The 16,813-nt window shown below is 35.3% G+C and overlaps 1 protein-coding gene across 4 annotated transcripts in view; it reads right to left on the bottom strand.

The window, feature by feature from the left end:
* Positions 1 to 16,813, bottom strand: part of DYRK1A (dual specificity tyrosine phosphorylation regulated kinase 1A) — a 184,540-nt gene that overhangs the window by 10,588 nt on the left and 157,139 nt on the right. For all 4 annotated transcript variants that reach the window (XM_027875522.1, XM_027875520.1, XM_027875519.1 and 1 more), the window contains 2 exons: positions 8,481 to 8,767; positions 2,558 to 2,704 (listed from right to left, as the gene is read on the bottom strand). In XM_027875522.1, coding sequence (XP_027731323.1) covers positions 2,558 to 2,704; positions 8,481 to 8,767 — 434 coding nt within the window. The remainder of the gene's footprint in view (positions 1 to 2,557; positions 2,705 to 8,480; positions 8,768 to 16,813) is intronic.

Consider the following 16,813-nt stretch of genomic DNA (forward strand, 5'->3'; position numbering starts at 1 on the left):
TAGTAGTAGTAGTAGTAGTAGTAGTAGTAGTAGTAGTAGTAGTAGTAGTAGTAACAACACATAGTCCAATCCTATCTGTACTATCAAAAAGACCAAAGTGAGATAATGATACTAATGATAATAATAATTACTATAATAATAATTGTTATTATTACAACAATGCACCAAGAATACATACAGAGGATGAATTTTCATCCCAATACTTTTATTCAATTTAAAAAAATAGCTGTTTTATCCATCAGTACAACAGTATACAGGATAAACACTAAATATAAATAATATCAGAATAGTGACTTGTCTCAGGATCATTTTTATCTGAACCACACTGAAAAACATAGAAATTGAGATGATGATGATGATGATGGTAATGCTAATGAAGTACCAAGATGATGATGGTTTGTGGCACAAAGAGTAGTTTGGGATTTTTGAAAATGCCACACAAATACCAAAATACAATCTAATACAATCCTTTTCTCCAATTTAACTACAGACCTAGCTTACTGCCTATCTGTATTACCTGTTTCAAACTGAAGTTCTGAATGCCCAACCACCAACTGCATGTCACACTCTGGACAATAAGCATATTTCTTGTATTTAGTTCTTTTGAGGAATGTTAGTTGAATTTCTTGAGTGGTCACAGACATCAATGAAAAGGTTCTGTAGTATTCTGGGCCTTAATGTAGGTAGAATTAGATTATCCACAAAAAGGAGTACTAGCAGACATCATATGCAGGAAATCTCTCTTCTATTTGTACTGTGTATAAGTGCTCCACAGTGGTAAATACTTCTGATAAGCACATATACCTATGTGACTAATGTGGCAAACCAGAGATTAGTGAAAAACTTACTTCTGAGGTTAGATTATGTCAAATATGTTTTCTTAACATTTTCAGGGGGGCAACTTGTCCCTCTTTTTTTTGTTCATATTCTTTACTTGGTGATCACATCATCACTTATGGATTTAATTATCATCTCTATGCTCATCTTCAAATCTACTTAATCTCACCCTAACCTCCTCTGCTAACCTACAGTCTTGTATCTCCAACTACCTATTAAGACATATCAAACGAGATATCCTGTAGACATCAAATTCAACATGTCCAGAACTGAACTCATTATCTTTCCTCAAAACCCTTTCTCCCTTCCAAACTTCCCTGTTACTGTTGTGAAGGCCATTATCCAGTACTCCAGGCTTACAACCTAGTTGTCTTCTTCAAGGCCTCACTATAACACCCTTCCCCTCATATTCAATCTGCTGCCAAATAGATTTTATCTTCACAATATCTCTCAAATATAACCTCACTCCCTCCCCTTTCCTCAGATACTGTCCCACCCTGGGGCGGTTCCTTATCTCCTCACACCTGTCCTGCTGGTTGGTCTCCCTGTCACAAGTCTCTTCCCCACTCCAGTTCATCACCCACTGATGTGGAAGTTATTTTCCTAAAGCACAGGTCTAATCATGTCACCTCCCTACTCAACAAATTTCAGTGGCTCCCTAACAACTTCCAGCATCAAATATAAGAATCCATTCAAATAGAGCTTCAAACCAGCCCCTACCCCATTCTTTTTAGTCTTTCTTACACCTTACACTCCCACCCTCACACCCAAATCTGTGATCCAGTGCCACAGGCTTGCCTCCTTGATATTCCTCAAACAAAACATTCAATCTCCTGACTCCAGGAATTTTCATTTGCTGTCTTTCACGCACATAATGGTCTCCATTTTCATCCCTGCTTTCTGATTTAGACGAAGTGCCAGCTACAATGCCTCATCTACAAGATATGTTTCCAAATCTACTTAATTCTAGTGATTTCCTTGTGTTTATTATTTCCTATTTATTCTGTTTTTATTTTGTTTATACAAAGTTGCTTGCATATTGCCTCCCCCTATTGGACCATGTAGGCCATATCAAGGGCAGGGGCTGGTTTTTGGTGCTTAATAAATGCCTGTTGATGGTTTAGAGAATCTCATCAAATTCTTTACAAAACTTCTCTATTAAACTCTTCGTCATCTATAGGCCCATAAAATACAATTATTTTCATGACGATATTTTGCGTATATGCATCATGAATACTGAAAGGCAAAATGACTCAGTGTCCAATGAAACGATTCTTGTTGCCCATTTTATAAATTCCTTTATTTGGGCAAGAATCCAGAACATACTGTAAAGTACTTATCCATTCTTAAATGTTACCCAAAATTCACAACCTCATCTCATTATCTTCACTCAAGTTCTCTGTCATGATGCCTAATATCTCTAAAATTCATAAAATAATACTTTTCAAACATTTCAAACCAAATTGATTGCTTCAGTCATTATTTATTTTACCAACCAATTTAAATGTTCATATTCACATTTAACAATTCTGAATTCACTGTTGTGTTAAGATAAAACAAAATTAAACAAAAGAGAACATAAAAGGATCTATTTAAACAATTACGTTATTTAAACAACATGGCAAGTCATGAAATCCCTTCTTAAACAACGTAGTATACACTTCTCTGAGGGGCAAAAAAAAAGTCCTAATGATAATAGGCAAAAAAATCAATTACACACCTCATTGGCTCCACTGAAAAGAGGTTCTCCAGTGTGCATTTCAACTAAAATACACCCAAGGGACCACATGTCAATAGCAAGATCATAAGGCATTCCCAGTAGTACCTCTGGAGAGCGATAAAAGCGACTCTGGATATACTGGTATATCTGAAATATAATTAAAAAAAAGTTTCAAGGAATTTTTAGTTTCTTGACCTGTATCAATTCTAAGTAATAAATAAGCTACTAGGAGCATTGGCTAATGTTAAAATTAAGTATAACTGGCTAATTCCTCTAATAAGTTATATTTACATTTGTTTTGAAAAATGATTTATTAAAAATATTTTTGATGTTTTAAATTTTTTAATATCTTATCTGTATATAAACTACATTTCTCCTTCCTAGAAAATCATTTTAACAAAAAAAGTTTTTTTTTTAAAAAGAGAAAGTACAGTTCAGAAAATTAACATACTGAAAAAGTGAAACGTTACTTGCAGCATTCCAAACCCACAGTTCCTTAATCTGCAATGAAGGGAGGTGTTGAAGGATAATTGTTGAAGATTTTATATCTGATTACGAGAGTTAGTACAGCATAGGCATTAGAAATAAAAGTATTTTTGTTTATTCATATAATATTTGTCAAAGCAAAAAATTTTAAAATAAACTATTAGCCTTGCAAAGAAGACCCCAGTACTTATGAACTGAATTATTAGCTATGGGAATTGCTTGGTTAACCTGATACACAATAATTATTTAATGTTTTAGGATATAGTGTCAAATGGATGGCTATAAAATGTGATCGAAATTTAATGAATCCTGTTCTGATTTAGCTTTACAAAGGTTTGATAAGATCTTCTTTTATTATTTCTATATTTGCCCTGGTGCCCTTTTATAACTCTATCTCTACCCCTATTATAACCTGATACTTAGAGTTGAATGTTTAAGAAATTTTTAAAAATTCACATGTAGTTTTTAACAAAAGTGCTTTATTTTTTTTTCTTGGGGTTGGGGGGCAGTTATTTATTTCCTCTATATATCAGTAATGCTTGACATATGCAAGACCTATAAGGACACATTTACAGAAAGACTTAAAACAGGATTCAGTAATTTATAACAACTATTAGACTCTTCCTTTTTTTACCTTTACTTTTTTTTAACCTTTTACTTTTTTTACCTTTTCTTTTCACTAAAAGTGCTTTAAAAACAACTCTGAACACTCCTTTAACTTTTGTTTACCTTACATTATAAGATATAGGAAGCTAAATGTTACGGCTAAAGTTCACTTTATACAGCAGAGCTAAAACTTGGTGTTCACCAAGTAAGGCCCCAAATTAAAATGTATCCTTTTCGGTTAATCACACCCTAACCCTTTAAAAAAAAAAAAGAAAGAAAGAAAGAAAGAAAAAGGCAAACTCTTTCCTAAAAGTAAAACATCCTAAGTACCCTATCCTTCATTCAGCTTCCAAAAGTGGTGTGAATTATTATAGAGCTACAACAAAGCAACTCCAGACCCTGTTTTTTAGGTCTTCATTAATCATTAGATGGAATATGTACCACAGCAAAGTAAGTAACTGCCTGCTAGAAAAGCTACACAGAACCAGAATCATTTTAGCTTCAGTATCTCAAGAGTTTCCTTTAATTAAACATTAAGAATAACAGGCCTTTATGAGGCAGTTTTTTTTTTTTTTTAACATAGTTGCTTTCAGGTCAAGTAATGAGTGAGAGAGAGAGACGAGACAGAGACAGAGAGAGAGAGGGAGACACAGACAGAGAGAATATGCATTAGTGCAGTGGGGCAATATTTAGCTATCTTGTATATACTTTTATACCTATGCTGAAAATATGTATATGTGAACTAGACTCCACCATTACAATGTAAGCATTTTATGAGGTACTGTTTCCTTCTTTGTACTTGTACCCCCAGCTCCACACAGCAGGTGCTTAATAAATACTTAGCATTATGGGAAAAGAAATGGAATTAGCTATTAGAGAAAATGGGTTTAGATCCTTGCTCTTCATAAAAGTTCCCTGGAATTCACAGTCCCTCAAAGTAAAATGACATCTAAATTCATATTACTACCTCACTTTAAGCTGGTTTCACATATAAGAACTATTAGTGAATCCCTATGATATGGATTAATTTTTTAGACATAACTGTTTCCTTCCTTCTTGTTTACTACTTCTCTAATCACCTTTTTCTTCCTCTGGCCATTTTCTTGTCTTCTGGTCTGCAACTGCACCTCCCTTTTGTTGGTTCCCTTTTGTTCTGGGACTCTTGACCTGAGGCCTCTGCTATCCAAATTAGTGAATGTCTCATGGCACAATATATTGAGATGGCCTCAGGCATGCTTTATATTCCACTTCCATACCATCTCCCTCCATGCAACTTTCAGGCGTTTGGATGTTACTCTCTGCCCTGATGGCCCCTTCCCACCTCCATTTTGACCTCTAGAATCATTATCTTATCAATAGAGCTATTGTTATTGGAAAGAGCACGTCAATTATCTCCCTCATGGTTCTACTTCCCATCTTGTCTTTTCCCAAATCAAAATACTACAGGTGTTGTCTCTCCCTTCAGAATATAAGTTCCTGAAGGGACTGTCTCACTTTTGTAGTTGTATACCAAGTGCGTGTGGCACAGAGAAAGTGCTTAATACATGCATTTTCATTCATTCCAAAAAAATAGCAACCCTTGTGCCTCTAGGCTTTGAAAATCTACTCCAAGGCACATTCCTGTAGGGTGGCAATCAAGTGACAGTAAAGACTGGTATAAACCTCCATAGGGAGAGGGGCTTCACCTATGAACCAGGCTGTTGCTATGTTGTTCATAAAAACAGGGCCTTGCCATTATTTCTGTCTCTACTGGATCTATTCTTTTCTGCTCTTAGATAAAGGAGTTTGGAACTAGGATATGATGCTAGGAGATTCAAAAGGTTAACAGAGAGGTAGCTAGGTGGTACAGTGGATAGAGCACCAGCCCTGGAGTCAAGAGGATCTGAGTTCAAATCTGATCTCAGACCAGACACTTGACACTTTCTAGCTGTGTGACCCTGGGCAAGTCACTTAACCTCAATTGCCTTGCCAAAACAAAAAAGAAATCAAAAGGTTAACAGAATGAGTTTGAGGTCATGGAGTAAGAGTTCAGGATAGAAATGAATGAAAACCAGCCAACCAGTAGAATATTCTTGCAGTAAAGATGCCAGGTCGCAAAAAAAGAGAGGGACTCTATCACCTATGCCATAGTCACAAGTGAACTCGATAGGGCAAATGCTTTATGAGCTGGTGTAACTTTGAGCCCACTTTTCCCAGGGAACAAAGAGACATAGGGGAGAGTTTGCCCTTAGGTAATGGGAGACGAAATATTTGTACTTCTGTTCTTACTGTAACTTTTCAGTAAATATCCCTTTGTAAAATCTACTTGACATTAATGAGTTAAATGATACTGGAGTATTAATCACTGACAATTCAAATTGGGGAAAATAAATTGTAATTGTGGCTCATGCTGATGGCATTAAAAACTCATCCAACCTCTGCAATACATTTTTTGGTTTGGGAAGAGACAGGATGAGGAACCGTAAGTTGACATGCTCTTTCCAGTAACAATAGTTGTATCGATATGATTAGGGTTCCAAAGGTGAAAAAGATAGAGGGAAGGGGCCATCAAGACAGATACAAGAAGCCTCCCTAGAAGACTGAGGGAGAACACGACAGCCTTGCCCTGGAGGGATTCATCAGGAGTTGGGATAAGGATCCTGATACACTTAAAAATCAGAATAAGAAATGGCTGAATTTTGGTTATCAACTGAGATCTGGTACCTTATGATTACACAGCCTTCTTGGCCACCCTTTCTATGACTGGCTTCATTTTTACTCATTCCCCTTGGTTCACTGGTCACATTAGGGAGTTGGAATACACCTTGCTCCCCAGTCCCATTTCCAGGTTCCCCCTCGACCTCTATTACTCAGCAACTTCTCCTTTTTTGAGGTTCATGCTACTTATCTCTATCACTCAATCAAAATCTTGGTAGCTGATACCTACCAAACTTCAGATCACTGTTCCTTTCTCAACAAATTCAGGACCTGGCTCGTTTTCTCTCATACTTGGGGACAGATATACTGATTTTTCTCCAAAAACCCCAATCAATTAGGTCCTCAACCTATGCACTTCCCATGACCTATTCCTCCATTCACCTTAGCCACAAAGATGATCATACCCTTGCTCTTGACATCACCCATAATTGCACTACCACCATGTTCAAAAATTCACAAATCCTTTTATCTATGATCTATTGACTTTCCAATGCTATCTCTGACTTCCCTTATCAACTTATATCTGATCAACTCATTATTGCACTCTCCACATCGGCTCTTCCAAAACATCCCTCCTCAAACCTCCCAGGGTTCCCTCTAACCCAACCCTCTCAGCTGAGAACCTTGCCTAAAGCCATTCATCATGAGCTCCCTCTTCTCTCCTCTTTCTCATCTCATATCACTCAGAAGCTCTCTTCCACTATATCTTCCTTCAACTATCTTTCACATGAAAAGTGACCTTATATTTCTTACTAAGAAATCTCTACCTACAGAAATGATTCTATTCTGTCCCACTTCCTCTAACAGAATGCCTCTTCTGTCTTTCACACTCTATCACTTATCTTCAATCTCTCCTTGTCTAATGAATGTGTCCTTATTGTCTACAAACATGCCCAAGTCTCCCTCATCCTCAAAAAATCCCCATTTAATCCTTCTACCCCCACTATCATAACTCTTCTGCCCTTTGTGACTAAACTCCTTAAAAAGGTCATTTATTAGAATAGAGCCATGGGCCATCCTCTCAGAGTCAGCAAAGGAACCCAAAACAGTAATGTGGCCACCAGATAATGCCTCCCTTATGCCAACAGAATTCTGCTTATCTCCCCTCCCAGGACAAGTGCCACTTGTAGATGGAGATAGAGTGCCACTTTGGGGGGGGGGGGGGGGGTAGGCAATGGAGTTAAGTGACTTGCCCAGGATCACACAGCTAGCAAGTGTCAAGTGTCTGAAGCAGGATTTCAACTTGGGTCCTCCTGACTCCTGGGCCAGTGCTCTACCCACTGCACCCCCTAGCTGCCCTAGAGTGCCACTTCTGCTTAGTACTTTGGCATTACAACACCCTTCATCCAGGATGAGATGATTTAATGAGTGAATCTTTTTAATATGATTTAATTCAATTTCACATTACCCTTTGACATAGTTTCTATAGTAGTTCTATTTACGTAACATCTTATAAATTTATTTTACTTTTTCAAAATTCCCTTATATTGTTTTTATGCTTATGTAGGATGCCTCATGTCACAGTTATTGAGCCTAAGGAAACCTCCTAGGCACTAAGGAATCCCTAAAAATATAATGAAGGACCTATTTTGAAAACATGGTCATAGTATGGTCTTTGTTTTGACTTTTTTGCCCTTCCTCTAGGAAATACATGTGAAAAAATGATATTTGATTTTTGTTTTTATGAGGGAGTACAAAGAGTAGATTTTTCTCAATCTCAATTAATTACTGCTTGAGTGTATAAGCAAATTTCAAACAATTATAATGTTTATATTAGTAGAAAGGACTGCTAATAAGTCTTTTCAATCAAACTGAGAATATTTATTGATGTCATCTTTTAACTTCAGAAAGGGATTTTTTGCAAAATTAGGGGTCTGAAAATACTTCTTAAGTACAAATGAAGTATAGTGCCTTTTATTATTTCTAAAATGGCTTTCATTTGAAGACTACTGACCTTTATGAGATTAAATCATGATATACTTTTAAAAAGACCAAATTTTTTCAAAGTAATCAAACTTTTAATCCGTATTTAAAGATCTTGTGTTCCTAAGGAAAAAAATAAATTACCTGAGGTTCAAGTCCTATTAAAACTATTTATTTACTTACTATTATTGAAAGGTAGAACAATACATACCCTCTGTCCCAGCTGACAAGAACTTCCAAAGTCAACAATCTTGATAGCGCTGCGTTTAGGGTTACAGAGAAGAATATTCTCAGGTTTGAGGTCACAGTGAATGATACTAAGTTCTGGAGTTGCAAGGAAAAGCAGTGCAGTGCACATCTGTTGTGCAAATTTTCGTGTCAGGTTCAAAGAGACACCTCGAAAATTTGTGTTCCTTAACAAGTCATAAAGATTATAAGACAACATTTCAAAAACTAAGCAGAGATGGTTTCGGAACATAAAGTGGCGTTTCAAATGCACTGAAAGAAAAGAGATAAATTTCACATCAGACATCTATACGTTATCAAATAATTAAACCATTAAGTTTTTTTGGATATAAAACTTGAAATGACCAGACTTAAGAATCATTATTAGGGTACTAAGATACTTCCTTCAATAACTTAGGAATTTCTAACCATTTTCTTCTTCTACTAAGTTAAACATCTGTAATATTAATTGTCCAACATGTGATAACTGTTACAAATGTTTCTTGTGGGGGGGAAAAAAATCACTAAAGTGACATTTCTAGAAATTTCTTAGAAACAAGTACTCTTAAAATGTCCTATGGAAGAAAGACGGATAGTTTTGTAACTGAATATTAAGTAAAATACATTTCAACTTTTTGATAATAATACAGTACATTATCCAACCTTCAATTACCTAGATCTCTATATTTAACCACATCATTTTTTTGTACATTTACATAGTGAAATTTGGCAATCCTATTTCTATATGGAAATACTACATTTTATACAATCTTATAGGTTAAAAGAAAGATTCTGCAATTTTGGCAAAGTATTTGTTTCAGGCATCAATTCAAACAGGAAAAAGCAAATGAATACGAATTATAAGGAAATACTATTGTTAATTAAAAATTATAAGGAAAAGCAGGAATTATAAGGAACATCTTCTTGCATCAGTCCATGTATATTAGACAAGAATTACTAATGGCCAATGAGTGGGGCCCAGAAGACAGCAGACTAGATTGCATTTGGGAAATTATATAATGTTATATTGGGGCAGCTGGTGACAGTGGATAGAGAACCTGACCTGGAGTCAGAAAAATAAAATCTAAGTCAAAAACTGGCCTCAGACACTTGCTAGCTATGTGACTTTGGGCAAGTCACATAAATCTGTTTGCTTCGCAGTTCACTCATCTGTAAAATTAGCCAGAAAAGGAAATGCCAAACCATTCCAGTAACTTTGCAAAGAAAACCCTAAATGGGGTCATGAAGAGTTGGATACGATTGAACAACAACAATGGAGAACGTAATATTCCAAACAGCAACCTGACATAAAAGTTGTTTAAAAATTAATTAAAAATAAAAAATAATGTCTCAAGAATATGGGGTCATAACTCAAGAAATAAGTCTCCAAAGAATCTAAAAATAGTAAATGACCCAAAGTTGTCATAACAAAGGATTTAAATAGGCTAAAGCTTATTACTTATTATGAATTATCTACAAGAAAAGGCACTAAATAACATCCTCAGGAGAGCAGTGGTGATGGCAGAACAGCAGGAAGAACTACAGTCAAATTCTCCTTTTTAACTATGCCAAAGATTCCGAAAACATGCCACACTGATTCCTAACTAGGAAGTCCAAGAAAAGAAAATCAGAGGGCAACATTTTTATAGCCCAGGTCAGCCTAGCAAGGCAATGAGGTCTAAGGACATTAGGAATAGTCATGTAATCCCCTGAACAGGGCCTGAATGGGAGCCTACCTGTGGCTGCACACCAGAGGTCTAACAGTATGTAGTAAGCAGGTGCTCACTACCCAGTGCTGGGTCATAGAAACAACACAAATCGAGGGGAAGACCCATGCCTCAGCACAGCAGTCAAAGGCAAAGAGTGGTCACAGAGGCCCTTGTTTTGGATTCTGATTCTAGGAACAAAGCTTTCTGGATCATTGAAAGTGGCTGAGTAGAATAATAGTCTACTAGAACTCCAAGCAGGGGCAAATTGTACTGCTCAAATCCAAACTAAGTCATTAACTTGCAGAGCTCAGACCCAAAGGGAGCACTCAGACTAAGACCTAGATCAAATTACTTCAACAACACTAGTCCTCAGCCTGAGCTAAATTGTCCCTGAGAACCTGGAATAATAAAATACTCAGTAATCTAAAAGAAAGCAGCACAAAGAACCCAAAAGGACATAAACTTGGCTTAGCCATCCCCCCTGAAGTATGCAAAGCATGGCCCTAACAAAATGCACAATCAGGAAATAGGCTGTAAGAATCAAAAAAAGAATCTCATTTAAATAAAGAATTATTGTAATGAGAGCTCTGGAAAAAATAATTGGAAAGAGAATTAATAACTTGCCATAAGAGGTACAAAACCTTATTCAAACAATATACTTATTGAAAATTATAATAGACCAAATGGAAGTTAATAACTCCATGAGATAACAAGAAATATTTAAATAAAACTAAAAGACTGAAAAAATAGAAGAAAACATAAGGTATGCCACAGCAAAAACAACAGACCTGGAAACCAGACTGAAGAAAGATATTTTAAGAATCATTGGAATATTAAAAGCCGGAGGCGGGGGGAAGACAAGGGAGAGAAGAGCTAGAAAAAATATTAAGAGAAATCTGCCCAGATCAAATAAAATATCAAAATAAAAGTATAAAGAATCCATTGGCCACCTCCTGAAAGAAACTACATAACACAACTCCTCAGGAACATTACAGTGAAAATTCACAGTATAGGTCAAACAAAAATTACTACAACAGCCAGAAAGAATTCAACTACTAAGGAACCAGATTGAGGATCATACAAGATTTAGCAGCCACTACATAAAAAGAACAGGGAACCTAGAATGTTGCAATATGAAAGACAAAAGATATAGGTCAACAACCAAGAATCACTAGACAGCCAAGTATAATCCTAAAAGGGGAAAAATGGACCTCAAAAACACAAAGGACTTCCATTTGTTACTAATAAAAAGAGCAGAGCTGATACCCACTGAGAACTCTAATGTCATCAAGTTATTCACAGAAGGAATATAAGAACTAGACAGCTTTTTTAATGTTTTGAAGATCTTAAAAGAGAAAAGAGAAAATATGTTTGGGGGGGAGGGGAATGGCAGGATGGAAGGAAGATCAGAAAAATTATATAAGTAGGATGCATCAGTAGCAAAACAAACAAGGAGAACGCAGTGGGGGTAGCAAGAGACACTTGAACCTATCATTTGATCTGGTTTAAGGAAGGAAAAATACATATTAGTTCACTGCATATGCAAAACAAATTGTAATTACACAAAAGGGGGGTTAAAAAGGAAGGATAAGAATATATGGATGGGATCTGGGCAAGGGAAAAAGAAAAAGGGTAGGAGAACAGAAGTAGACTGCATTTAACTTATAGTACTGATGCTAAACATACTCCTTTTTCAACACATTATTCTTTATAAAAAAGGGAGATAGAAGCAAAAGGCCTGAAAGAATATGATAGAAGGAAATACGCAATAAGTACAACTATGAACACAAATAGGATGAACTCAATCAGAAAATGGGAAAAGGACAGAATAGATCAAAAACCAGAATCCAATAATATGCGATTTGCAAGAAAACACACTTGAAAACACAAAGATTCGCAGAGTTCAAAATAAAGGGACAGAATAAAATCTATTAAGCTGCAGCTGAAATTAAAAAGGCAGGGGAGCAATCACGACCTCAGATAGGGCGACAGCAAAAATATTTTTTACTAAAAAAGAAATAAAGAAATTATATTTTGCTGAAAGGTAGCATAAACCATGAATTAATATCAATACTAAACATAACATTTATGATGCAGCATCTGAATAGTAAAAGTTAAATGAATTACAGAATCAATGAATAAAACTATAACAATGTACTATTTCTTCAGTCCTAGATAAAGCTTATCAAAAATTAAGAAGTACCTGAAAAGAATTTTTGAAATATTAGATACAATAGACCCCTGTAGATTACGAGATAGAAATAAAAAGGAAAATTCACATTTGTTAAATATGTATGGCATTTTTATAAAAATTAACCATGTATTAGCACACAAAATCCTCACAAAGAAATGAAGAAAAGCAGAGATACATTTTTTTAAAAAAATACTAGCAAACTGGAATAAATGTACCTTTCTTTAATTTGATTAATAATATCCAAAACAAGAGCCAGTATCATATGAATGGGGAAAAACTAGAAGCCTTTCCAATAAGATCAAGAGTAAAGCAAGGATTATTAACACTACTATTTAATAAAATACAAGAAATGTTAACTATAGTGTTGACAAGAAAAAGAAATCAAGGAAATAGGCATAAGCAAAAAGGAGTCAAAATCATAAGAGAACCCCTACAGAGTCAACTAAAATATCAGCTGAAATAATCAACTGCAGCCAAATGGCAGGATATAAAACAAATCCACAAAAAAATCAGCATTTCTAAAGATTATCCACAAAATCCAGATGGAAGAGAAGGAGAAATTCTTTTTGTATTTTTAAAAACACACAAAGTATAAAGTAATTATGACTATAAAATATTTTACACCAAAAAAGGATAAATTTAAATAATTGGAGAAATATTAATTGTTCATACATATGCCAAGCCAATATAGTAAAAAGCATAATACTTATATAAGTTTATATTTTCAACTATGTGCCAATCTACTAAAAGACTGCTTTACAGAGGTAGGAAAAAAATAATTAAAAAATTATTTGGAGGAACAAAAAGGTCAAGAATCTTGAGGGAAATTTTAAAAAAAAAAAAAAAAGTAGAAATGAAGGAAGCCCAGAAACAAAGCAGTACTCATCAAAATAATTTGATAGTGATTAAGAAACAAGATTTTAGTCACTGGAAAAACATTAGGTACACAATAAACAGCAACAAATGAACACAGGAGTCTAATGTTTGATAAACCCCAAACAGAAAGGCAGTTTGGCAGAAATTAGGAACAGATCTAATTTCTCACAACATATAGTTGGACAAGGTATAACTCTCTATGTATGGAGGGAGGTAGGAGCAAGAGAAAGTTTATTTTCCTTGATTGAAAAAAATTAAAATGAAAATAAGATAAAATATATCATCCATTAACATTGAACTAGAAAGGGTGGTAGTTTACCAACACTGTAAGAATGTGGGATAACTGACAGCCTGAATATTCAACTGGTATTCACATAACATCAAAAAACCAGAAAAACTGTCAGCAATCATTAGATCTCCTTTATGGGAGAATTTGTAATTTACACTGCTAAAAGGAACACCCACAACAATAATCCCAATTAGTCACTGAGGTGTGTAAAGATGCTAAAATATGAAAGCAGAACCGCAATGGAAAAGGTGATGTTTTCTAATCCCATGAAAAATATACAAAATCAAGATTATGCTTTTTTTGGTTGCATTTACAAACTTATTAAAGAATTTGATTTTTTCACCGCTATGTACAAAATACTGTGCAGGATTATCTGTCAAGACAAGTTTATAAGAATGGCTTTCTCACTCCAGGAAAGAATAATACTTTACACCAGAGATGGAAGAGACATAAAATGCAAGTACTATGCCTGATTAACTCCTCCCCCACCCCCTCTCCAATTAGCTTTATTTTCAAAGCAAGGAGATTGGCGAAAAAAACAAACAAACAAAAGAAAAACAAAAACACTGGACTGGGAATCAAAAGATCTGGTTAAGTTTGAGTATAATAACTCTGAAAGAATGGTAAGTTTAACAGGCATCTCCTACTGTTGGGTTAATTATTGACATTATGTTCAACAAACTATGATGATTTCCAATTCTTAAAAACAGATCTTTTTCTTATTACAAAAAAACAAAGATATAAACCGATATAATCATTTTTATTAGAACCAGTAATTTGTTGATCTCGAATCAGAAACAGTATTTAACTTACACACTGATATTTCATTATATTTCAAGAAACATTTGTTAAGGCTCTACTGTCATCAAAGCACTGTTCCAGATGCTAGGAAAACAAAGATAAAAATTAACAATACCTAAAATGTTCACAAATAGGTTGGGGACATGGGAAAGGAGAGAATACCTTTAATATGGCTGGGGAAGATATATATACACATATAAGCATCATACAAAACAAAACATAGTAAGTTACTTCAGAAAATCTGAGGCAGGAGATACACTTTTGCTGGAGGAGGAAAACTGAGGAAGTTTCAGAGGACAAAAAATTTTGGAGGTTTAATCAAAGAGACTTAAGCTAAAACTAGAAGGAAGGGGATTTCAAAAAAAAAAAAACCAAGAGCTCTCAAAAGGAGTGCATTTTCACTATAAGAACTGTTCTGTACAAAGGTACAGAGAAGTGGGATATAAGGAGCACTTGAGGGTTTTTGAGCAAGAAAACGACCTGGTCTAGTCAACATATCTTTTTGGAAAATTATTTTAAGAGCTACAGAAGAGAAAAGGAAGAGATAGGGGACAGGGACAGTTTAGAGACTTTTATAATAATGAAAATGAATCAATTCACCCCCAAAATTATTGTTAATGCTGCTTAAATTTAAAATACCCTCTCTCATTGAGCAACAGACACTAAAGCTCATATTCATATTAAAAAATATGACTTAAAACTTTTTTTAAAGTAATTAACTAACTGAAGATGGCTAATGATAATAGAGAGAGAATTAATAAAATCCCATGTTTTGGGGTTTTGTTTTGTTTTTTTAATCTACTGTGCCATTCTAAATAGTGTCAATTCATAAAATCAGACCAGTGGAAAGAAACTTAGAAATAAATGAATCTAATTTTCTCAGTTTACTAGGAAGCAAACTGAGAGCCAGAGGTTAGGAAACTTGCCCAAAGTTATGTACACATAGCTGGTTTAGTGCCGGATAAAAGTCTGGTTAGCTCTCCTGTGTCTATACAGGTCTGGCTCTAAGTCCAGAAGTACTTCATTATATATACAATGGTTAGCCTTTGTTTCCCATGACTGAATTCTATAATTAGTATAATCAGAATTATACATTCCACTAACTACCCTCTATACTCAAATGGATCTTTGAACTCAAGGATTCAGGGGATTCCCTTTAATAATGAAAATCACAATCCATTCTCATAGGTCAATCCTGGAGAGTTCCTGTCAATAACCCAGTTCACCTCAGAGGGCCTAGCCCTCTGTGTTGGAGGCCTTTCTCATTTTTTCCTGACATAGTAAGTACAATTATGGAATATGTTAGCTTGTCCACAGCTCATCTCTTATTCTTGCCCATCTTTTCTTCTTTTTATACAATTTCTTGATTATAGATTTAGAGCAGGAAGGGAACTTGGGAGGCCTTCGAGTCCACCTCCCCTCAACTTACAGATGAGAAAACTGAGGCTCAGGGAGGTAAAATGATTTGCTTAAAATCACAAGGGCAGGATGAGAGAAAGGTAGAATTTGAAATCAGATCCCCTGATTACAAAGCCAGGGCTATTTTTTTTTTAAACTAAAGTACATCCTTTATTCCTTTTATCTTTTTTCCCGGCCGGGGGGGGGGGGGGGGGTGTCCCGAGAAATTCCTTATTATTAGTACGTTGCAACCTGATCACATTCACCATATGGCTTTCCATTGTGCTCTGTCTGCTACTCATTTTTAATTCCTCAGAGGCAGGTATATTCTATGCCTCACTGACATATAGCAATAAATGGATAAGTATTAAAAAGTCAGGCCTTTGCTTTTAGGGTAAAGTTGGGGTCTGTAAAGGTACTCTGCCAACTTCTCAAAAGCAATGCAGCCTGTTCTACTCCAGTTCAACTCAGGGATCAACTAACTGTGCCTCTGTACTGTCTGTCCCAGAGACAACATATTGATGGACAAGTTCTATACAGGAATCCTTTGAAATACATGTTGCAATTTAGTCTTTCCTGCCTGGCTGGCTGGGCCATACCTTTTGAATGACTAGGATCTCCACCAGAACCTTTTATGAAATACAATGACATCCACAAACAGGATGATTTATAGCATGCCACTATCCACAGGGAATTCCCAATTTGGACTCTGTACTTGATCTCCTCCATCACAAAGAGTTAATACTTCCGGTGAGAATACATATCCCTGTCATGAATCACCTAATATATGTATGTGTGCAAATGTATATCCATAAAAATGTACACATATATGTATGTGTATATCTGTAGGTATATATGTGAATGTATGCATATATACATATATATAAAACTGTATGCATATATATAAATAAAGAGAGATTAAAACAGTACTAAAATTTTTGGGATTCTAACCCCAAATGCGCACCTCCAACTCCAACCCTAAATTTGTGCCTCTGACTCTAAATATCATTCAACAGAGTTACTTCTCTTATAAATTCCAAATACTCCTAAAT

This window comes from Vombatus ursinus, unplaced genomic scaffold (genome assembly GCF_900497805.2).
Source record: "Vombatus ursinus unplaced genomic scaffold, bare-nosed wombat genome assembly UNPS02014809.1, whole genome shotgun sequence".
In the NCBI taxonomy this organism is placed as follows: Eukaryota; Metazoa; Chordata; class Mammalia; order Diprotodontia; family Vombatidae; genus Vombatus; species Vombatus ursinus.